The sequence below is a fragment of the Eucalyptus grandis genome, chromosome 2 (assembly GCF_016545825.1).
Source record: "Eucalyptus grandis isolate ANBG69807.140 chromosome 2, ASM1654582v1, whole genome shotgun sequence".
Taxonomy (NCBI): Eukaryota; Viridiplantae; Streptophyta; class Magnoliopsida; order Myrtales; family Myrtaceae; genus Eucalyptus; species Eucalyptus grandis.
This window is the reverse complement of record NC_052613.1, coordinates 28,332,838-28,357,465: the sequence shown is the minus strand read 5'-3', so window position 1 is coordinate 28,357,465 and position 24,628 is coordinate 28,332,838. Positions and strand designations below refer to the sequence as shown.

General features: G+C 38.2%; 1 protein-coding gene across 1 annotated transcript in view; it reads right to left on the bottom strand.

Moving 5' to 3' along the window:
- Positions 1-5,339: 5,339 nt before the first annotated feature.
- The window catches only part of LOC104431374 (pleiotropic drug resistance protein 3), a 53,119-nt gene continuing 33,830 nt past the window's right edge, over positions 5,340-24,628 (bottom strand). The window contains 21 exon segments of the mRNA XM_039307758.1: positions 5,340-6,125; positions 6,128-6,347; positions 6,589-6,843; positions 7,023-7,194; positions 7,523-7,750; positions 12,794-12,927; positions 13,053-13,136; positions 13,492-13,782; positions 13,858-14,190; positions 14,297-14,370; positions 14,468-14,599; positions 14,683-14,836; positions 15,409-15,512; positions 15,590-15,750; positions 15,899-16,212; positions 16,360-16,641; positions 16,722-17,023; positions 17,175-17,265; positions 17,368-17,421; positions 18,356-18,432; positions 18,517-18,676. Of these exon segments, the coding sequence (XP_039163692.1) occupies positions 6,082-6,125; positions 6,128-6,347; positions 6,589-6,843; positions 7,023-7,194; positions 7,523-7,750; positions 12,794-12,927; positions 13,053-13,136; positions 13,492-13,782; positions 13,858-14,190; positions 14,297-14,370; positions 14,468-14,599; positions 14,683-14,836; positions 15,409-15,512; positions 15,590-15,750; positions 15,899-16,212; positions 16,360-16,641; positions 16,722-17,023; positions 17,175-17,265; positions 17,368-17,421; positions 18,356-18,432; positions 18,517-18,676 (3,666 nt within the window). The 3' untranslated portion in view covers positions 5,340-6,081.

Sequence of the window (24,628 nt, the reverse complement as noted above, 5' to 3'; positions counted from 1 at the left end):
CCTTGTGGCGGTACATAGCCGCCAAGTAAACCCTAGAGCGACGCTAGCGGAGGACCCACCACCCCAACGTCACGCTTAAATCGCCGATGCTTCCCCTGGGGTTTGATCCCCTCACATTTCCCCCAAGGCAATGGGTTCTTATCCAGCAGAGCTACCAAGGCCGGTGGTAATCAAGGTCTAATCTTGCGAACCACAGAATGCAAAAATGCCAATCGCTAGCGTGTTTGACAGTCCAACAAACTTCATGGTCAACGCAGCTGATGTGCAGGATGATAATATTAATAATAGCACAATCACAGCACGATCCTCTCTCAATACTCAAAGCACAAAACACAAGAGCTGCATTATTGCAAGATCTAGTTCACCTCCCAAAAATAGAAGTGGTCAGACATCTGCCAGCACCATAGACCTCATGCATGACGTATTTGTACATATGGAAAACAAAATATAAAAAGTCACTGTAGGTTGAATAAACCTTATACTTAGGTTAATGGCCCGCGATATTGTAGGGAATAGTAGAAAATTTATGTAAATGGGTACATGAGGACAGAAAATTTTCGTAGATTATAAACTCAGGTATAGCATGAATCCAAGGAATAAAGCAATACTGAGAAAAAAACTTCTACAAGACAAATCACGTGTTTAGCTTTTTGGAAGTGGTTAGTGAGCCGGAAAATATACCACTTCAAATTAGGAAAAAAGAATTATCGGTTTGAATAATGGAAATCATTTTCCGAAATGTAAAAAGTATCTTTCTACAAACGTCCTTTAGTTTCTTCTGCCTTCTAACTTAAGATAGTGTTTTACGTATTTTTAAGCAAACTACCAAACAATTAAAAACTTATCATTTTTCTTTGAAAATGATTTCTACGAAAAATATCTTCCTTTATGCAGGAAACAAACACCTCTTACCGTGTTTTGATCGCGAATAGATACATTTTGTTTCTTTTAAAATGAGTTGATATGTTAAGAATTTTAAACCGGTACCCTATGACACATTAATCCTAACCTAATTTTCCTCCCATAAAGAAAAACTCAACTTTTGCTCCTAACTAATATTTATTTCATAAGAAATCCCAAAGTGATACCATTGGACACATTCACCCTAAAATGGGAAAATTGTCCAAAAAGTTATAAACCTATTGCACTTTTGCCAATCTAATCCTAAACCTTTCAGTTTTACTAATTGAGTCTCAAACATTTTCAATTTTTTGCCAATTAAGTCCATCTGGCCAATTTTGGCTGAAATTTGCTAATATGGATGCTTGATTGTCATATGTGACACGGTGATGGTGAGGTGGGCAAAAAATTTTTTTTTTTTCATTTTTTAAAAAAAAAAATTTCTTTTTTTCCACTCTCTCTCTCTTCTTCCTTTTTGTCAACTGTGTAGCCTTCAGCAACCGGCTAGAGGCCACAACCAATGAGGATTGGCCTTGCTAGCCTCAGGCGAGGTCACCCTCATTGGGAATTGGCGAGGGTTAGCCTCGTCGCCCTCGTTGAGATCTAGCAAGGGACAAACTTGTAGGCCTCGGGTGAGGCTCCCCTCATTAAAATTGGCAAGGGTGAGCCTCACTCGTGGCCAGGGAGGCCGACCCTCACTCTCACTCAAAGCAAGGAGGCTTGCCCTCACCAGATTCGGCGAGGGCGAGCCTCACCTAAGGCATGCGAGGTCGTCCCTCACTAGATCTTGATGGGGGCAACCTCACGTGAGGCAAGTGAGGCTAACCCTCTCTAGTTGGCAAGGGTGACCTTGCTTGAGGTCGGTGTAGTTGACCCTTGTAGCCTTTGGTCATTCGTCGTAGGCTAGGCAATCAGTAGAGAGGAAGAAAAGAGAGGGAAAAAAAAGAATAAATTAAAAAAAAATTTTAAAAATAATAAATTTTGTTCACCTCAATGCTAGCCGTGCCATGTAGGATGCTCAGTGCCCACGTCAACAATTTTTTGCCAAAATTGGTCAGATGGACTTAAGTGGCAAAAAATGAAAATGTTTATAACTCAATTGGCAAAATTGAAAGATTTAGGATTGAATTGACAAAAATGCAATAAGTTTACAACTTTTTGGACAAATTTTCCACCCTAAACCAATACCCTTGATGTAAATCTATCTTATGTTAGTAGTTTGGGAGCTGATGGGAAGGAGACTTGGGTCAAAGTTCTAGTTCAGAATTTTTCGTAAGATGAAATTCCATTGGAGTAAATATGTCATGGGCTACCACTTTGAAACTTTTGGGAGACGAAAATTGATATATGATAAATGTGTCATCATACCATTTTAAAAATTTTAATAGTATTCTCCCATTTTTCTGAAAAATAAATAAATAAATAAATAAATATATATATATATATATATTTAGGAAATCGATACTTTTAGCTAGAAATTGGTAAGGTATCCGAATCTAATAATCAAGAGAGGAAAAAATGAACAAAAGTATAATTGAAAAACAACAGTGAACCATTGTGGTTCCCCCAATGGCCATTCTTTCCACATGGAAATGAAGAGGTCAGGGGAGCTAGGATAGGGACGTGTGAGTGAGGGAGCAAGGGTACACCCATGACCGTGGCTACTAAGTTCTTTTCGTGGCTAAAATACAATTGTGAATATCTTGTACTTTAAGTAGAATAGGACTTGCACGATCCCGTCGACAAAAATTAATATTTTTTACCATATTTTTCAATCGACACATTATTTTGACAAAATAGCCTTTATTTTAAAAAAAAAATTGTTAAAATTTAATTATATATAATAAAGTCAAAATTATCCGTGCTATATAGGTTCAATTGAAAATTGGAATATATCGTGATATTCCAATTTCTCACCCTAAATTTGATTTTCATATTGATTTTCATATGATAAAGGAAAGACTATGCTCTTTTCTCATTGTACGTGCACGTTTTTTTTTAATAATGTCTCTATTTGTTTAATTTGTCTATCAAGTCCTACTTTCTCAAATTATATGTTCAAGTCTCTCCATCAACAAATCTATCAAGTTCAATTCGGCATATTGTTGGACAACGCCAAAGTATGAGTGGATAAAATATGCAGATGCTCACATGGACGTGCGTGGACAAACTTAGTCGATGAAGACGACGTTGAAAATATGATGTAAATAAATTTAACTAATGCGAAAGCCCATGTGGATGTCTACATTGGAAGAATTTATCCACTTCACACTTGAACATGGTTCAATGGCCATGTCAGTTGGATTCGTCTAGATTTGGTATTGGAGAGACTTAATTAGAAAATCTACAAAGGGTAACTTGATTAGAAATAAATAAAAAGTAGAGAGGTGATCTGAAAATATTGAAAGTAGAAGAGCAAAAATTATAATTCTTTCTATAATAAACAAATAGGGATAAGTGCATCGGAAAGTTCTAAAACTTGTCAAGAAATATAGTCAAGTTCTAAATCTTGTCCAATTAATCCAATCGAGTCATTTTGTTGATTGCACGTTTTGAAAATTTTATGACTTGATTACACTTCTATGAAAAAAATTTAGGAATTGATTGTATTCTTTGAAAATTTTAGGACTCGATTACACTTTTAACACAATATTCATGACATAATTGCACTTTTTTAAAAATTTTAGAATTCAATTGCATTTTTGTAATAAGTTTGAAGACCTTCAATGCACTAATCCCAAACAAAAATGAAGAGAAAAAGAGAGGTTGGCGCTGGAAGTTAGGATTTGAAATATCAACATAGTGCCTCGTCATTTCCCGCCAATAATACTGGGCTACTAATGTTTCATTTTCAACATGGTGAGGCTGAACCGTCAACCGCCGATAAACATGCAAGCATTCTAAAATGCGGCCTCAATGGTTTCTCTCTTGGTATCCCGCATTCATGTATCAGAAGGGTTTGCAGAGCGACAGATGTCACGTGGCTGATCCGAAATTGAGTCTTTCTCGTCTCTCGTGTTTTTAAGCCTACTTAGCCCAAGCAACCTCGCCATTGAATTTGCTGCACGCCTGCTCGGTTTCGTCGTGATGTTTATCCTGCGTGTCAAGGCAGCACAGTCTCTTGTTGGAAAGAAACCCATTATATAAAGAACAGCACCATTTCGTATGTGTTTTCAAGACACGCTTCTTCTACATTACTACAATACTTACATGGTGTACGATGCTATAGTTTCAGAGCACATTCCTGCGTTTGTCATGTTGCTGCAGACACGAAGGCATCGAAGTCGAACTGCCCCAGAACACTATTGAGATGATTTTCTGGAAATCTGGGTATTAACAAGTTGAACCGAGGCCATCTTCTCTCTGTATTTTACTACAGATGATCCAAATGATAGAAGGAAGAATGTCAAAAGTCTACACTTCTTATATTCTCCTATTCTAGAATTACAAATTATGATGAGTTCAGGAAGAGCATTTCGACGACATTAATTGTAATTGATTTATATTATGAGATCCTTATGTAATCATATTTCTTTCTGTACCATGACTATGATTAATCACTTTTACGAATACATATCACGCGCTGTTAATCACTTCGGCCTCCAGCTTCCGCTATGTAGAATGTGAACTTCGACTTGCATCCTCTCGGTGCCCAAAGACCAAGTCTTTTCTGGAAAAGGCCAGCTACGTGCAGTGCATTGTATTGTCGACTTCTACCATTGTCCCGAGGGCAACTTCAACCTTCACCTATATTGCTTTCACTTACCACAAACCATAAAATGTAAGCATCACATCGATCTGATAACCCTCGATAAGTCCTCCGGCAAAGATGATTTGGGCAAATTCTAATGCATGATTTCTGAACTGAATAGAGACCCGGACTTGTGGGTTCACTATTGTGGCGAATGCCAGTTAGTTTCTCACTTCAAATGTGCTGTATCTCCTGTAAACCACCATCATATTGCTACTTTCTTTCTAAGACAGTCTCGGTTGAGCTTTAAACATGAGGTTCTGATGAATGAGTTATAAAGAGAGAAGCTGAATAAAAATTCAATTTCCAGCTTAATGTGAGTTTTAAGAAAATGAATTTTTTCGGTGTGAATTTTTTCAGTGCATCAATGATCATAACCAGTGTGGCGAACATAGTAGATGTCATCTTCAACACAAAGGTCAAAAGTGTAAGCACGTGAAACTATCTATAAAGTTATTTCTGTATGTCAGAAAATTCTGGAAAATTACTAAAAAAATCTGGCCATCTCTTCTTCTCATGTGAAACTGGAGCTGACAGAGACCGTTACAAAACTACTTGAAGTAACTGAACATTTAAGGTAAGAAGTAGAGTCAATGAATGCAGATTTAAAGGCAGAGGAAGGAAGACTGGAGGCATGAGTGAGACATTACCCAACATCCTTAAAAAAAAGCTAAGGAGGAAACAAACGAGTCACAAAGATTCTATGTTTCTGCATGAAATTGGTCGTGATACTGTAATTAGAAAACATGTGCTGTCTAGTGAAGTGTAGTGCAGCAGCTACCAAAAGAAACAGAACAGAAAGAAAAATGGAAATGTTAAGAAGCTAGTGCATTTGCAGCAAAATTAGCTTTAAGTCAATTCTCCATGACATATGTAATTTACAGACCATGAACACTTCAAATTGCTTGACAAGCATAGTGGAATGAGAGCAATGAGAGATTGACACAATTGCCTGACAGGTAGTGCTTACTCTATTTAAACATCTAATGGTGAAGGCTCTTCTGTTTTCTGGAGATGACAATGACGTGCTGTTTTTTTTTTTATTTCTATGGTAGCATCCCTTCGCAGATTCTACTGCAGATTCTACTGGCACCATGCTTTTGTTTCGCTAAGCTCCCAGAATTGGAGAAGTTCTTGTACTGTGTAACAGTTAGAGACCTAAAATGGGCTGAAGCCAAGAGATGTGCTCCCACTCCCTTTATCATCACAAATTGACGACAAGAGAGAGTTCCAGGAACTTGGAGAGATTTCACATGGGATTATAGTCCATACTGTCTAGCACTGAATCCTCCTGGCCATACTGGAACTGGTACATTTCTAAATCCAGAATGCTAATCATTTCAATGCGGCCACTCCATTGTCATAAAAACCCATTCACTTTATCTGGCTAGTTTTGAGGATTGGACAACTAAATTTTACACCGTGATAAGTCACCTTCTCTGGAAGTTCAAGTGCCCTATGCAGAATGCAAAAGAGTGGCTAGAACAACAGGAAAGGCAATGAGGACAATAGCCACAACATACAATTGATCATGGTGAAATCCGAAATAATCCTTCAAGAAGGCCACCACAGTTTTGGTTTCTCCAAATGCCGATATGTTCTTATCAATATCTCCATATTGTGAAGTTAGCATACCATTAAGTGCCCATGATGTTGGACACGCATAGTACAACCAGATCCACCATTTTGGAATTCTCTGCAACAGTAATAATAAAGCACTATTAATTCCCCAAGCACTATGTTTTGAGATGTAGGGAATAGTTTTAATTAGTAGTTGCTGATACATGCATAAGATATTTATATCTTGTGAGATTCAAAAACTTCATAATTTGGCACTCCGCATATACAAAGAAAAGAAAAAGGACAAATGTTTGTGCAAAGAGTTAAGAACATAAAAAATTTAGATCAGACTATGGTAAATGACATGGATAGCTTACCGGTTTTGGGATCAAAAATCCAGCAAGAAGATTGAAATTTGCGTAGAAGGCAGATTGTAGAATTGCAGCCACCATGAAATTTGGTGTGAGAGACACAAGCAGCATGCCGAGGTAAGTGAATGACAGCAATGAGCAGAACATGACATAGAAGTACCAGAAAATCTTGTATGCTGACCCAAAATAACCAATCATCGGATAGGTGATGATCACAAATGAAATTGCTTCAGCTAGTATATATGGTATCTCAACAACCACCTGTGAAATCAGCATAGCATTATAATCTGATTAAATTGTTTTACTTGTTCTTATATGTCTTATAACATGTTAAGAATTTAGAATATTCAATTGAACTATATCTGTGCATCTATTAAGAAGGTTGACTCCCAACTAAGTACTACATTAACCAACTCAATCAGCTTCCAAGAGTTATATACCTGTGCTAGTGAAAAGGCCCATGAAGAGTACATCCCTGCAAATCTCTCACGATACATGACAGTCCGTTCCATGGCAATATACTGTAGTACTGACGAGCAATTGTTTATGCCCAAGAAGATCACGGCTATAAACATCGAACCAAATACGCTGAATAAGTTCTGCTGGTTGTTTCTATCAACAAGAGGATATGGCATCAGGAGATATTCCAGTCTTTCAACCATAACAGATCAGAAAAAAAAAAATATATGATCTTATATGACTGAATATGTGCTAGCCAATTATGCTAACCAATGAAATTTTTTATAATTGGAAAACCCAGCCAAACATTTGACACCCTAGGAGGAATGCACTTTGCTTTTAGCTCTTCCTTGTTGAAGATTAGATGCTAATATTAGTTCAGTTAGCCAGATGGAGACGTTAGATCATCTCAATAAGCTTGTGCTCCAAAACTCCAGCAGGCTCAAGTCTCAAATTAACCGAGAGGGATAGTTTTACTCACAGTTTCTTCCCTTGCTTCCAGAACAGTACCCCAAACAGAAAAGATGCAGCAATTGTGTGGAGAATACGCATCAAGTTGTAAGGAGGACTTCTCCAATAGGACAAGCACTGCTTCCAGAGACACAACTTGAATTGTCCCCACCTGTTCTGTGAGAATTGGGAGGAGAAGTGCAAGTCACTAGTACCTGGAGGTGGAATGCTCAACTGCTTTACAAGTTCTTTGTTGGTCCTGGAAGCAAAAACAACACAAGGTTGATCAAAATGGATTTTGTCAATGGATCAATCAAACTGCACATCTGTTAACTGAGGAGATCAGAGCAAGAACACCAGTTAAGACTGAAGACAACTAGAAACACTGGAAGGTAAGGTAAGGTAAGATCAGAGCAAGAACACCAGTTAAAGCTGTTGGTTATCATATATATGGCATGTCTGTTGGATTATAATGTCTCCGTTGCTATTTTCTGTTTTGTTTTTTTTTTACTCTGTTTTCTGCTGTTTTCTGTTCTGTTTTATGCTCTGTTTTACTCTGTTTTTTTTTATTAAAAAACAGCCAAGTTCATTTTGTTATGTATTTAGTGTTTTTGTTATTTTCTAGAAAGTTAATAGCACGTTTGTGTGCAGTTATGTGTTGCACGTACGTGAGCAGTTTTTGTTTTGTATTTAGTGGTTGTACTCGACAGTTTTTTTTTTAAGCACAAGACGTACACAAGTTTGTGTTCTGTTTTGATCAGTAACAATAGCGGTATCAAAGCGTGAATGATCTTGAGGGACTGTGAAGTGAAGCAAGTATTGAAGTGTAAAGAAGTTAAAGGGTGATGGAGACAGGGTCGAGTGGTTTCTCTGCAATGGCTTCTCCAGTATTTACTGGAGAGAATTATCAAGCATGGGCTGTTAAGATGACAGCATTTTTGGAGGGTCATGATCTGTGGGAAGCTGTGGAGAATGATTATGAGGTGGCTCCACTTCCAGACAATCCGACTTTGAATCAGATAAAGTACCATAAAGAGAGAATCACAAAGAAGGCCAAGGCAAAGTCATGCATGTACGCTGCTGTTTCACCCACTATCTTCACAAGGATCATGAGATGTGATTCTGCAAAGGCAATATGAGATTTCTTGAATGATGAATATGAGGGAGATGAGAAGATAAGAGGCATGAAGGTGCTGAATCTCTTGAGGGAGTTTGAGAGATAGCAGATGAAAGATTCAGAGTCAGTGAAGGAGTACTCTGATAGATTGGTTGGGATAGCTGAAAAAATCAGAGTTTTAGGGACTGACTTGAAGGATGAAAGGCTTGTTCAGAATCCTAGTGTCTCTTCTAGAGAAGTTCGAAGCCACCATAGCATCTCTGGAAAATACAAGAGACTTAGCTGATATAAAGCTTGCAGAATTGATAAATGCTCTACAGGCACAGGAGCACAGAAGACTGATGAGAAGAGAAGAGTTTGTAGAGGGTGTGCTGCAAGCTAGAGTGAAATCAAATGATGGAGGTAAAGGGAAGAAGTGGATTCAGTCTAGAGAAAATGTTGGTGACTCCAAGTTTGTAGCAAAAGAAGGAAATTCTAGTGGGTCTAGCAAATGGAAGATAAACAAAAAGCCTTGTCAATACGTGGTGGAACTAATCATCGGTTTTTAGATGTTGGAGAAAGCCTGATACTAGATGCGAGAAGATGTCACAAGTTGGGTCACATGGAAGCCATCTGCAAAGAAAAAAATTACCAGCAAGCAGGAAAAGCACAGGTAGCAGTGAATGAAACTGAGGAAGAGCACTTGTTTGTAGCTTCTTTTTCTGAATCTTTTGTTGGGAATGATGCATGGCTGGTGGATAGTGGCTGTACCAATCATATGACTGGCAATTCAAAGCTGTTTAGGAGTCTAGATAGGTCAGTCAGGTCCAGAGTCAAAATTGGCAACAGACAGTATATCGAAGTGCAAGGGAAGGGTACAGTGGCTATTGAAGGAAATCAGGAGGTGAAGCTGATCAGTGATGTTCTCTTTGTGCCAAATATTGACCATAATCTGTTAAGTGTTGGTCAATTAGTTGAGAATGGCTATAAAGTGAAGTTCGAAGGGAAGGAATGTCTTATTAATAATGCAGATAGCAAAGAAGTGTTAAGAATTCCAATGGAGGACAAGAGTTTCATGTTCAAGCCACAAGAGATGCAACAAATGGCTTTAAAGTGCAAAAAGAAGAAAATGCGGAGATATGGCATAAAAGACTTGGGCATGTTCATAGGAAGAGCATGTCGTTTATGCAGAAATAGCAGCGAGATGACTTGCCAAGTTTGGATGAGGAATTTCCACAGTGCAGAACTTGTATTCTTGGCAAGCAAGCTAGATTTCCTTTCAAAAGAGGAGGCTGGAGAGCTTGTGAGAAGCTGCAATTAGTCCACACAGATTTATGTGGACCTATGTCTGAGTCTTCTCTCAATGGTAGCAGGTATTTCATTACCTTCACTGATGATATGACTAGGATGAGTTGGATTTATTTTCTGCAAGCCAAGTCTGAAGTTTCTAATGTGTTTGTGAAGTTTAAAGCCGTAGTTGAGAATCAGAGTGGGAAGAAAATTAAAATGCTCAGGTATGATAATGGTTCTAAGTATACTGCTCACAAGTTTAAGGTGAATTGTGAGCAAGCAAGAATTGTGCAACAGTTCACTGCTCCCTATTCACCTCAACAGAATGGGGTCAGTGAGAGGAAAAACATAAGTATTATGGAGATGGCCAGATGTATGATGCAGGAGAAGATGTTGCCTAAGAAGTTATGGGCTGAAGCAGCTAATACTGCAGTGTTCTTGTTGAACAGATTGCCCACAAAGGCCTTAGAGAGGTCAACACCTTTTGAAATCTGGTATGGTGTTAAACCTTCTGTGAAAAATTTGAAGGTTTTTGGGTGTTTTTGTTACACTTATGTTCCTAAGGTCAAGAGGGACAAGCTGGATAAGAAGGCAGAGCTTGGAATCTTCATTGGGTACAATCTCCAATCAAAGGCTTACAGAATTTTTCACCCTATGACGGGGGAAAGTGATTGTAGCGAGATGTTATTTTTCTAGAGGAAGATGAGTGGAATTGGATGGAAGGAAAGAGTGCAGAAAAGCAGCAGTTCGAAAAACAACCTGCAACATATATAGAGGTTGATGAAGTTATAGATGGATTGGAAGACAGTGTGGATGATTTACCAGTGAGGGGCACAAAGTCACTTGCTGAAATCTATGAAATAAGCAATGTGGCAATGCTCGAACCATCTAACTTTGTGGAAGCTAAGGAGGATCAGAGGTGGATTGTAGCAATGCAGGAGGAGATTGCAATGATCTAGAAAAACCACACATAGGAGCTTGTTGATAGACCATCTGATAAGAATGTGATTGGGGTTAAGTGGGTGTTTAGAACAAAACTTAATCCTAATGGTTCTGTCAATAAACACACAGCTAGACTGGTGGTGAAAGGCTATGCACAAGTATGGGGAGTAGACTATTCTAAAACATTTGCTCCTGTTGCACGACTTAATACAATAAGGCTACTTGTTAGCTATTGCGGCGAGAGAATGGGTGGCCTATATTTCAGTTAGATGTCAAGTCTGCATTTCGAATGGAGAGCTTGAGGAGGAGATTTTGTTGAACAACCTGAAGGCTTCAGTATCAAAGGGCAAGAAGAGAGTGTATACAGGTTGAAGAAAGCTTTATATGGACTGAAGCAAGCTCCAAGAGCTTGGTATGGGAAGATAGATCGATATTTGCAGGATTTTGGCTTTGTAAAAAGCTTAAGTGAGTTCACTCTTTATGTCAAGAAGGTGAATCACAGTGTTGTAATTATGTCACTTTATGTAGATATCTATTAGTGACGGATAATGATATGGAATTGATAGAGAAGGTGAAGCAAGATCTATTTGCAGTTTTTGAGATGTCAGACTTGGGAAAGATGGCTTATTTTTTGGGTTTGGAAGTCAAACAGGCTTCATATGAGATCTTCATCTGTCAGAAAAAATACATGAAGGAAATTCTGAAGAAGTTTCAGATGGAAGATTGTTGAAATGTAAGCACTCATATGGCTGCTAAAGAAAAGCTGCAGAAGAATGATGGAACGGATGCAGTAGATGCTTCTATGTATAGAAGTCTGATTGGGTGTCTCATGTATCTTATAGCAACCAGACCAGATATTTTATTTCTTGTGAGTGTTTTATCTAGGTTTATGAGTAGTCCTAGTCAGTTACATTTGATTGCAGCAAAAAGGGTATTGAGATATCTCAAATGAACATTGTTCTTTGGTGTGAAGTTTAAGAAATGTCAGAAATTTAATTTGCAAGGATTTTCTTATAGTGACTGGGCTGGTTCAATAGAGGACATGAAGAGTACGTGCGGATATTGTTTCAGTTTTGGTTCTGCTTGTTTCTCTTGGTGTTCCAAAAGCAAGAGATTGTAACTCGATCCACAGCAGGCTGAGTTTATAGCACTCTTTGCAGCTGCAAATCAAGCTTTGTGGCTGAAAAAGATAATGAAGGATCTGTGGTTGAATTCTAGTGATTGCATTGAAGTTAATGTGGATAATCAGGCGGCGTTAGCAATATCTTAGAATCCAGTTTTCCATGGCAAAACCAAGCATTTCAAAGTCAAAATTTTCTTTCTGCGTGAGGTGCAACAAAGTGGCGAAGTTAAGTTGGTCTATTGCAGATCTGAAGATCAGCTTGCAGATATGTTCACAAAACTTCTTCAAGCTGGAAGATTTGAAGTATTAAGAAAGCAAATTGGAGTATGCAGCAGCAACTGATCCAAGGAGGAGTTTGTTGGATTATAATGTCTCAGTTGCTATTTTCTGTTTTGTTTTTTTTTACTCTGTTTTCTGCTGTTTTCTGTTCTGTTTTATGCTCTGTTTTACTCTGTTTTTTTTTTTATTAAAAAACAGCCAGGTTCATTTTGTTATGTATTTAGTGTTTTTGTTATTTTCTAGGAAGTTAATAGCACGTTTGTGTGCAGTTATGTGTTGCACGTACGTGAGCAGTTTTTGTTTTGTATTTAGTGGTTGTACTCGACAGTTTTTTTTTAAGCACAAGACGTACGCAAGTTTGTGTTCTGTTTTGATCAGTAACAACAATTTCAGCTTCCTCAATCTAAAATCTTAGACTCCAGGAGCTTATACAGCCTGAAGGAAAAGACTAAAGAAACCACTGCTCTATGTTGATTATGATAGAAATAGCTGGATATAATGGACCATCTCAGACAATGGTCAAGCATGCACACTGTTATTAGGCACTCAATAGTAGCAGAGGATGAACTTACTCATATAATGTTGACTCTCTATATATTTGTGCAAAATCAATGCCAAGTTCAGCTTCAGCTGAGGTAGAAGTCACTTCTAGCATCCATGTAGCTGGATTGTAGTTGCTCTTAATCTTTGGCACCCCTAAAATACTCTGTCCAACAGAAGTTGTTTATTGGAGCTATTAATTATTATCAGTTGTTTTGATAAGAATTGTGGAGTCAAATTACAAGAAATGGAAGCAATTCTCAAATATTTGTGTTAGGGCATCAAACTGACCTCAAAGTAATCTATAATTTTGCTCGAGTTATGTCCCAAGGGTCCTGAGTAAATCAGCCGTCCACCAGTTTTTAATAAAACCAACTGCTCAGAGAGAGAGAGAGAGAGAGAGAGAGAGAGAGAGAGAGATTAGGCCTTCCAATATCTAACCAGAAATACTAAAATATTTTGCACAAGAAATTACTGGCTAACATGAGGCTTTTTTAAATATTTTATTCATCTAAATGAAACAAAAAAACGATTCTTCTCATAATGATTCAACAGCCACCATTATTTAATGAAATTAAAATAAGATTCTGCTCTAGTGATCCAATACTGTCAACTTCACTTGTGATCCATATGAAACCTATTCATCTAACCGTTCCAGCATGCTGGAAGAAAGCCAACTGATGGACATAGTGAGTGTGTGTGCACACATATATATATTAACACTCTTTACCTCATCAAAAGCCTCAAATATGTCAATGCTGGGTTGGTGGATGGTGCAAACTATTGTTCTTCCTGTAACAACTATGTTCTTCACTGCTCGAATGACAATTGCAGCAGCTCTAGCATCAAGTCCAGTTGTAGGCTCATCCATAAAGATTATGGAAGGATTTGCAACAAGCTCTACAGCGATTGTGAGTCGTTTTCGTTGCTCTGTGGACAGACCACTGACACCAGGTATGCCTACTAAAGAATCTTTTATTTCATCAAGCTCGATCATCTCCAGGACTTCATTGACAAATTCCTACACATGCAATTCATGATTCTTCTGATAGTACTGAACAAAGCAAGTTATCAGAAGCCAGGACTGTAATCTCACCATTTTACGTTTTGAGTCAATCTGAGGATCTAAACGAAGCCAAGCGGAAAATATGACAGACTCTTCCACAGTGATTTGTGGGGAATGTATGTCCGTTTGCTCACAGTAACCAGAGATTCTTGCAAATGTTTCTTGAACCTTGGGATAACCACCAACTTTTATTTCTCCTTCAATATAGCCGGTAGTTTTTCTCCCACAGAGGACATCCATCAGAGTAGTTTTCCCTGCTCCGCTCACACCCATCAATGCAGTAAGAATACCAGGTCTGAATGCGCCTGTGATATCAGAGAGAAGTTGCAGTCTTTTCTGTGCAAATCCCCGTTCTCTCATTCCCTGAGAAACTCGAAAAGGGAGTTGTAGTGAGAAGAGGCAACATCATTTATTAAATCTGAAAGGTTCAATCTTGCAACTTCAGGAGGAAAGAGGAGTTCCAGGTTACCACAGGAGTGTCTATGTAGTATTGCACATTGTTAAACATGAGCATCAATGGTGTGAAAGGTAACACCATCCTGCCTGTATGAAATAAAGAAGCTGTTTAATAATTTTAAAGGAACAACAAAAATAATAATTGTGTGACTGTATTGGGGCAAGGAAGAATTTTGGGCTCAACCATTTTTTGTTTGCATAGGTTCAGCAGAAACTTTCTTTGTCTCTTCAAGCTTTATGCTGTCATGAGAATCTTCACTTTCACGACTATGCAAGAACTTCTCATGCGAAATGATAGCACGTGATGATCCTGGAGCTGTAAGTTTTAAAGTGATTCATGAACACCCTTGGCACTACTGAGCCAAAAGTGAAGTCCAGATGCAGAAATGACAAACTTACGCTTCAAGAAACTTAAGGCCAAAGTGAAACCAATGTTGAACAGTAAAGTAAATCCCAATAAGGCACCAATTGATACCCAAAAGAAATACCCATCAAAGTTTAGTCCTCGGCTTTCAAGGGTTGCACTCCCTACTGTAGTGTTTGATGACAGTATCTGTGAATATACGTTTATAGCAAGAACTAGTTCAAAACTTGCATAAAAAGATGAAGCGAAAGTTAAATCAACGTGTTATGTACGCAAAAACAAGTTAGAATGCATGGAGAAATGCAGAGGAAGTTAGCTTTTCCTATGGATTGCAAAATTGTACTCACTTTTGAGGATATTTTGTTTTCTGAAAGAATACGAGCACCCAAATAATATTATCATTAATCCAGTAATTGTGTTGTATCAAAGTCAAGTAACTGGAATTGATAACATCAATGAGATACACTGATCTTAGGCAAGAATGTCGATCAGAGAAATTACAAGAATGAGACCATAGGATGTAAAGAGTGTCAACATCTATTTGTTAAGTGAGGCCCTCAGATTTATAAACAGATGGACTTGTGTCTTGCCTGCATACTCAGAGCACCACAAACAAAAGACATTGAATAGCCAAGCCAGTTTAGCTGACCAAGAGTGCTAGCATGTCAAACTACTTTTCTAGATAGAAGTGCTTAAGCGTTTCTGCAACTTAAGGAGCTACAGGAGCCAAATACTTGTTCTCACTTCTACAAGGCCCTCACCTCTTGCCATCGTGGAGCATCAAATTCATTGACAGAAAGTCCAATTTCTCCATATGTTAGTGGAGAGACCCAGAAACCCCACTTCAACCAAGCAGGCATAGAGGCTGCAGCAACAAAGAGAAATATTAAGCCACACTTATACATCCAGGATCAAACCAAATAGAAATTCTAACATCCTTACGTTTTGGGATGATGAAACCACCGAATAGCATCAAAATCAGTAATGCAACACTACCAGCTGCGGTGGAGGCAACCACAGTTTGAAAGATTGAGGCGAGAAAACGGAACAAGGATATTGAGGACAAGTGAACAGAGAAAAGAAGTAATAATTGGCGGAAGAACCTGCATAAATAAGCAGAAAACAATAGAAGCACTGGCTTATGAGTAAAATGGTAGTAAAACTTACAGATGATAATGAAATGTAAAAGAAGGTTATGGAGGTGAGGTAATGAAAGGTCCTAAACTGAAGAACTCTCACATTAAAACTTACCTGCCCACTTCAGGACTGTATCCAATCACATAATATGTAAGAGATGTCCAAACCACAGATTCCAGCAGTGAAAGAGGAAGTTTCAGTATAGATGCTGGAATTGCATAAGCCCAAGCAGGGTAAAAGTACAGCTCCTTTTGTTTATAGAAGGCTTCTAGCCTCGAAACAGTCATTGCCAATTCCGGAAATCCATCAACGAGGAGTATGACTAGTGCATAAAACAGAGAGCCCATATAGTAGTTGGCATGAAGAACATCTATTCCCATCCGAGTCCGCAAGAATACAGTCATTGTGATAAATGCAGTGAAAATGAGCTGTATGATGAAATGGCAATAATCAACTTCCAAGGTCCTTTTTAAAATTAGAATCAGGGAGATAGATTAAAAATTAGATTGATAGGCACAAACGTTGAAAATGAAAATGATAAAAGCTGCTAGAGATGTATGAGAGTTTAGTTTGACCTGCACTGATTTGAAAACATAGATAAAAGAATTTCTCCTCATGAGAAGAAGTTCCCTCGCCATGCATGCTCTCAGAAGTTCCCATCTGGACAGAGAGTATACATTAAAAGAAAGAGCATTTTTATGGATTTTGGACCTATCAAATGTGTCTGAAAGCTCCTGATCTAGCTTCATATCACAATAAGATTCCCTGAACTTTTTACAGAACATATTGACCGACATATAACTATACGGTAGCTCAGGATGCTGCCAATATTGTGCTTGGTCTTTTCTAGATATAACCTGCATATCAACAGGCAACTTAATAAATGGTCGACCAAGGTAGCTAACTTGCAGTGCACAATCTGATTAGTGTTTACTACCTCTTGGAGGAAATCAGCAACCCCCTTTCTTTCAGGACACCTAAATCCACAGTCCTCAAAAAACTTCAGAGCTTGGTCACGAGGACCTTGGTACACGATATTCCCTTCAGCCATCAGAATAAGGTCATCAAAGAGATCAAATGTTTCTGGTGCAGGCTGAAGAAGTGAAACCAGTATGGTGGCATCTGTCAAATGTGCTAGTTGCTGAAGACAAGAAACAATCTGAAAGGCCGTCGAACTGTCCAAGCCATTCGTTATTTCATCCATGAATAGAGCTTTATTTGGGCCAACAATCATTTCCGCTGTACGATTTTTACCAGAAAGTTGACTTGTCAGATAAGATTTTGGAAATTTAAGTAGACAAGCTCACAAATGATAGTAAAACATTGTTTCACTTCAATCATATAGAATTTTATTCTAAATGAGATTTTCTGCATTTTGTGTTTTTACTACCTGTAGTCAATCTTTTCTTTTGACCACCAGATATTCCTCTTCTCATGGGATTTCCAACCAATGTGTCTGCACAGATATCCAGCCCTAGGATCTGCAAAGAAGTTGAAGAAATAAAAATAAAGACAGGAGTTTCTGCTTAAATATTGGATGCACAGCAAATTAATTAACTGTCAACTCAGTCAAAAGAGCTTACTTTTAAAATGTAGTCTGTCTGAAGAGTTCTTTTAAGTCCTTTGAGAGCAATTGCCTGGTAAACAAGACATGATTATTGTCCACAAAAATTCTAGAAGTAGCCAATATTTCCTTTTATCATAACGAGCTCACATTGGATTGGTTGGGCACATTAAATACCCCATCGATCCAACGGATCAAGTGAGACACAAGCCTAAGACTGGGTGGGTGGCCCCAACATGGGTTCGTTTGAACAAGTTGTGGCGGTACTCAAACCTGTGTTTTTCTCCTATGCTACGCACACTGTTCCATTCCTTAAGCCAATGCCATAGTCTTCACATGTGGAAAGTATTTGGCCGATGGGAGCATATTTGTCCATTTCCTTTATCATTTTATGTATGGCAACAATAATGGTGATATTGTAATTTTGGCCTCTTGGCTTTATTATAAATGGATAGCTTGGAGTCACATTGGTCAAATTCCACGGGAATATGAGTGGTCCTAAATACTCTTTATATTCATGTGGTCTCCTCCACCTAACAGCTTAAGCTTTTGGGTTAGAACTTTTTAACATGCTATTTATGTTTCAATAGAATCTGTAACTATTAACTGCACTGGTTGCACCACACTCAAAGTAGAACTTTTAGTAACCTGGCTAAGAAACAATCTAATGCTGATGTTACATCCCAGCCATCCCAGTTTTCAAAGATTGTTTTCCTGGCAGAGAAAGAATAGAAGAGCACAGAAATTCACTGTTACCCACCACTTGACAGTTGAAATTACATTTTCATGCAGAAAAATCTGTTTATATCCTCTTTTATATGATACAGCACAAAAGTCAAACTTGTCTTCCAGAAAAACAACCAAACTATCATTTACAGCTCTTCAGCTTCTAGGAATAATTCAATACCGAGATTCAAATTGGCTTTTTTCCAGTAACAAAACTGAGACTCATATAGTACCTTATAATGGGTAGAGAGAAAAAAGTGGGAGATTGTCACTAAAGGTACCTTCATGTAAGTATCTATATCAGGATCTGGAACAATTCCTGCTTCCTTCTCCCTTCTGCTGATCTCCATCATGATATCTTAGCAACGAGAAAAACCAAAAAGGCCATCATTTAACACAGATTCCAAGTGACAGATCTAAAATCACTTTGAAGGACATTCACCTTCTCGGCTTCCAACACCCAGACAACGGGCAGAAAAGTTCAGTGTTTCCCTCACGGTCATTTCTGGAATGTGCAGATCATATTGGCTTATGTAAGCAGACGTTTTTTGGGGGATAAACTCGTCAAGCTTGTGGCCATTATATGATATTTCTCCAGTGACCTATCAGATAATATCAAACTCAAAGACAGATTAATAGGAGCTTATGGATGTTTTGACGGTCCTTAATTACCTTAGTTCGAACTTCAAGTTCAGTGCCATTAACCATAGACTAGAAAATAGTTCTGTTCCAATTAGCTACAAAATGCAAAGAAAATAAATGCACACGATATTATCTCTCACTTCTCAGCACCCTCCAAGCACTTTCATCAAATAGAATAGCACAACGTGCCTCAGTGTTGACTTGATGAAAACTCGCTGAGTCCATGTCTGCTAGGATGCTGATGTTGATTGTTTATATAAAGAAGAACTTGGGTGTGCATATGTTCCCTTGAGCATGATTCTGTCTTAGTTTACATGTTATTTGTAAGCCATACATGCGGTAAGTATTGCCTTTAAGCCTAGTGCAGTTTGACATAGAAGTTCTTAAGCATAGAGCAAGCATAAAACCTTGAGTGATTTGCTTAGAATTCCTGAAAGAGCCTTTAGAAAGGAAGTTTTCCCACATCCAGGTGGTCCAAGCAGTAGAGTCATTCTGTGGCAAGAAAAGTCACAATGAATATTATGTACTCTTCTATCATCAAGCTTGTGCTTCTCTCTGTAAAACTGTTAGGACAATAATTTTCTTGAATTGCAGGTGTGATAATGAGATTGGCAATATGTCAGATGATCATTCCCTTTAAAAGGTAGGTTATGCTAGCAAGCTTCTCAAACTTCATAAAACTTTCCACTGTGGGCCAGTATGGTGCGAATTGCCAAAGTTTGACACTGCCCTCAGATATAAAGAATCAGCCAACGCTGACAAACTTCATCGCTTGCTACTAAGTGGGTGATGAGGTTATGCTCACGTCTGGATAGGTTCATTGTAAAAGCTGAGTATTCAACCTTTTACAACCTACATCGAGTCTGGATATTAAATTGAGTGTAGGTGATGCAAACAATTGCAGCTAGAAGTGAATGAAATAGTTGAAGACACTAGGACTGCCTAAACACAAAGGGTAAGGCATAATTTCCCAGAGATGATGGGATTGGAAGAGCTGTAACAGGATAACAAACCTTCCAGGCTTTATAATTCCGCTGACATCCTTAATGATGCTTATTTTGGCCTTACGTGACTCTGAACCTGGCATTGCAGGAATACCCTGGACAAAAAGTTCCAATTTACTTGAATTAGTAAATTGTCAGGATGCACCAACCATTTAAGGTAAATTGACATGATGCCAAAAACATATGTTGAAATTTTTCTGCAACACACAGAATGGTGAGGAGTAGTTCAGTCTTATGACAGACTAAAGTGTTACAGGATGAGTGTTACAGCAACAAAAGAATGAAAGAATGGGCATGGGAACAAACAAAGCAGTGTTGGCAAATGAGAACATGGAGATATACATGGTTTTGCCGCACTTACCAACATATAGCCTCTAATTGGCCCTAGTATATTTGAACAAACATGTGAGAAATGATCAGCAACACTTAACTTAAATCTCTTCAAGAAGGACAAATAAAAGAAAGAACATGCATCCGTACCCAAAGAAAAACTAAATTCAAGATGACAGGAGTTAAAGAACTTGCAAATAAATCTGCCAATGGCATAGAAATACATGTTGGAAAGCAGTTCACATGAAATGGATTCAATCTTTAATATTTAGCTGCTTGTTACAAAATGGTGAAAAGCAAGAATTCCTACAATTTACTCCACAAGAAAGGTACTTACAGTAGTACTGTAATCGACCAAAAAAAAAGAAGAAAAGTACTCACAGGAAGCATGCCCTTTAGGGAATTCCAGAGAGTGGGCAGGGGCTTTCCTTGAACTATCTCACAATCTGCTTCAATACATAAATTCAGATATCTCACTTCTATGGTGGGCAATTTGACACCGACCCTGTGGAAAACATTTTGACAGCAATTATTACCTTACTACACCAAAAATAAGACCCATGGAATGAGTTTGAGGAAGTAAACGAAGAAAGAAAAAAGCAAGAAGAAAGCAAAACCTCATTCAAATAGTTGGCCAACATGGGCTGGCACGTTGTGGCCTCTTACCAAGATCAAATGCAAGCATGTACATTGGAATGCATTATATGAACAGAAGTGTTTTCCTCTGTTAATGAACTTTTGGGGTCTCATGCTGTTAGGTCTGCACAAATCTTTTATGCTCACACAGATTTAATTTATCTAGGTAACTCCACAGCCATTCGAGTTTCTGAATATAGATGCAACTCCCATTATCAAGGGAAGAAGAATAAGCTTACTTTTCTGTTCCTGTCTCTGATCTTGCGCAACAAATTAAGGTTGTCATTCTCAACATGCCTGATGAGATTCTCTACGAAAAAATGGCGTTCCAACGCACCAAGCTTAGAAACATCAACCACTTTCTTTCCTTTATCATCAACTGCCCTTCCATCGATCTCACAATCAAACAGTGACGACCTCAACCGCTCAAAAGTTGGTAACCTCTCAATGGCAGCCCATTGGAGATCATATTCATCATAGGTATCATCTTTTGTTGAGCTTACAGCCGAAGTGCTTCGAAAACTCGATTCCTGAAGCTGAAATGATGATCTGAGGCTCCTTCCTAGCTCTGATAACTCATTTCTAATGGACTCTATACCATCTGATTCTGTTCCGATTAGCTCAGCCATATGTGAGAGTGTAGGCACAAATGTCAACTCTGAAGAAAAACTCGAATGCTATATGCTTATGCATGTATATAGACCAACGGTACTGGTATCAAATGAAGATGAAGTAATCAAATATCTCATTCATACGCTTGCTGCACAAGGAACGTGGAAATGATAAATTTACAAGTCTTTTGTGGGCGGTAGAGGAAGCACGAGAGTCGTGTCAATTAATCAAGTTTTAATTAGCCCGCAAAGATCTGATTTGGTACATGGTATTTTGCCTTCTCAAGTAACCAAATTGGGGAGTTGACTTTCATATTCTAGCGACTTGCATTCTCTCTCTTCCAAATCAAAGCATGAGACCACTAAGTAGTTTAGGCCGGCATGGAATTCGTGCTTCTCTGTCACCTCTTAATTCTCTTCTCTTCCCTCTTCAGATTGGCAATCCTTCCCCAAATGATAGACCAAGCTCAAGATGACTAAGACGACTCCTTTTTTGGAATGAATTAGTTTATTAAGCTTCTTGCGAATGTGGTTCATATTCATAGTCTGCATCACAGAGGAATAACATTATATGCATACAGAATCAGCCACGTTCCACGTCCTTGCGGGGGGTGCACCCCTACGCCCTTATTAAGTTAAGTGTATTTGTGCCTCCACGCCACAGATTCATTTCAAGAGTATTAAACTCACACCCGTATTTTCACCCAGCACCAATTAAACATGAGTCATCGATTTGATCCACGACATAGCTGAATCATGTAGAGACTTCGGGGCTAAGGCAATGGCATTAGATGGTAGGACTTAGCAACTAAGAATAGCAAGGCACAACCACAGATTACCTTGAGAGGGTAGAGGGAAAAATCGATTTGAATTCAATAACATGGTGCAGACATCAGCAAGTTGTGGAATATAGAGTAGTATACCAGAAGAAAGGCTAAAATATCTAACATCGAGGTCTAATCTTGCGAATCACTGAATATAAGAATGCCAACCACTAATGTTTTGACATTCTATAAACCCAAACACCAAATACTAATAAAATACCAAAAGAAAGTGGCACAATATTTACAGTCCAGGTCTTATCCAGCGAGTCAGGGAATATAAGGATGCCAATCAGCTATGACTTTGACATTCTATGAGCCCAAACACGGAATATACCTCATTCTTAAACCGTGACAGGTCAAATATGCTCATCTGAAAGGCGGGGTATGTCCAAGAAGCTGCATAGTCAAACCATTTGATTTGGAGGAATGTTTATATTCGCAATAGCATAAAACACAAGAGCCGCTGTACCGCAAGATCGAAGAATTAGTGAGAGAAAAAGAAATAAAAGTAACTATAGGTTGAATAAACCCTATTAATCAGCTAGGTTCATAAGTAATTAATGGAATGCAATCTAGAAAAAAAAAAATTGGGTAAATGAGTACATGGGAGACAGAAGATTAAGTTTTTACTTTTTAGGTAAACTCGGATATGACATGAGTCAACAAAACGAATAATTTAAAGTGCCGGGATCGAGAATCGATGCATTTTGACTCATTTTCCTAATGGAAATAAATTTCTTTTAAATCAATACTTTCAGCTAGGAAAAAGTATGCTTCAAGTGTCAAAAGTTGGGACAAATGGACATTTAAGTGCAAAAAGTTATGAAAGTCACACTTAAGTGTCAAAATCATAGCAAAATTGATCACTTAAGTACCAATCCAGCCAAAATGTTGATGTCTGCAATTTTTGGCGAAGTGCATGTAAAACGGCATCATTTTACATGTTGACGTGGCTAGACAATGCAAAAACAACGTTGTTTTGATGTTGATGTAATAAAAAATTAATATAAAAATTAATTAAATTAAATTTAAAAATTTTAAAAATGAAAAAAATGCAAGAGCCGAGCCCTTGCCGTCGTCGCTAGGAAGGGCTGGTGACGAAGGGGGAGGGGGCTAGGGTCACTAGACCCTAGCCGGTCGACGGTGGCAGGGCGGCAAGGGCCGCGAGCCCTCCCCCATTTGGGGCAAGGGTCAATGGCTCTCACTCGGGCCGGCTAAGGGCCACCGCCTACTAGGGGTCACCTAGCGAGTAGCGGCCTTTGGCTTGATCAAGTGAGGGTTGCCGATTCTCGCCGGATTTGGGTGAGGGCCAGCGACCCTCGCCAACCTTCCCCTTCATCGCCGGCCCTTTCGATAGCAATGAGGGCTCAACCCTTAGTAGCCTCTTTTTTAAAAAAAAAAAAAAAAATTTTTTTAATAATAAATTTAGTTTTAAATTTTATTTAATTATTTTTATATTAATTTTTTACCACATGTTAGTACAAAATGATGTCGTTTTGCATTTGTTTCGCTGGAAAATCACTATATTAGCATTTTGGTCGGATTAATACTTAAGTGATCTATTTTGCTCCAATTTTAGCACTTAAGTATCATTTTCGTAATTTTTGGTATTTAAATGTCTATTTGTGCCAACTTTTGGCATTCCAAGGGTCTCGGTGTCATTTCCGCTATAAATTATTAATGCATCAGTGTGTCCCACGATGGTAGCCACTAAATTTTGCTCGTGGCTAAAATACAATTGCAAATGAAATTATGCTAGAGATGCAAAAACTGGTATATGAAATTTGATTTGTGAAATTATGTTGCGTGTTCTTCAGCTTTTTGGATATGGCTCATCATACATCAAAGATTGGGAGAGTTGAAACCCATAAGTCCTAGATCTTATGTATGAAAGCAATTGAGTACGAAACCTTTCAATTGGTCCTATCAAGTATCAGACTTCATTTTCTGCGAAAATATTTAAGCATAAATTGCCATCAATAAATGAAATATTTTCATTAATTAATTATTTTAAGTGAAACAAGCGATTATTTTTAGAAAATGTTTTCCAAATCATTTTTTTTCTACGAAATGAATGAAGCCTTAATCAAACCACTTAAAAGCTCGAGGACTTGATTTTATTTGGTGCCGACTTAGAGCTTTCAACGCAAATTTTCCCAAAAAATTACCTTTTTACTTTGCATGAAACCTTTGTTGCAGTTATCGAATTTGACGTTCTCCTTTCTACTTAGCAGGTATATAACAATTCCTCTAAGTTCATGGGATGACCAAATTCTGATAAGATCTCACCAGACAATTTATCAAGTCACGAACTCGGCCATTTTGCTACTAAGGCTCTGTTCACGAAAAATAAATAATTTAAAAAATATTATCATTTATATCACTTATAAAAATGAATAGCCGTGGCGTTTAATAATAGTAAGGAGAGACTTCAAGAGCTAAGGTTTAATAATAGTAAGGAGAGACTTCAAGGGCTAAGGTAATGTCATCATATGGCTGAACGCAGC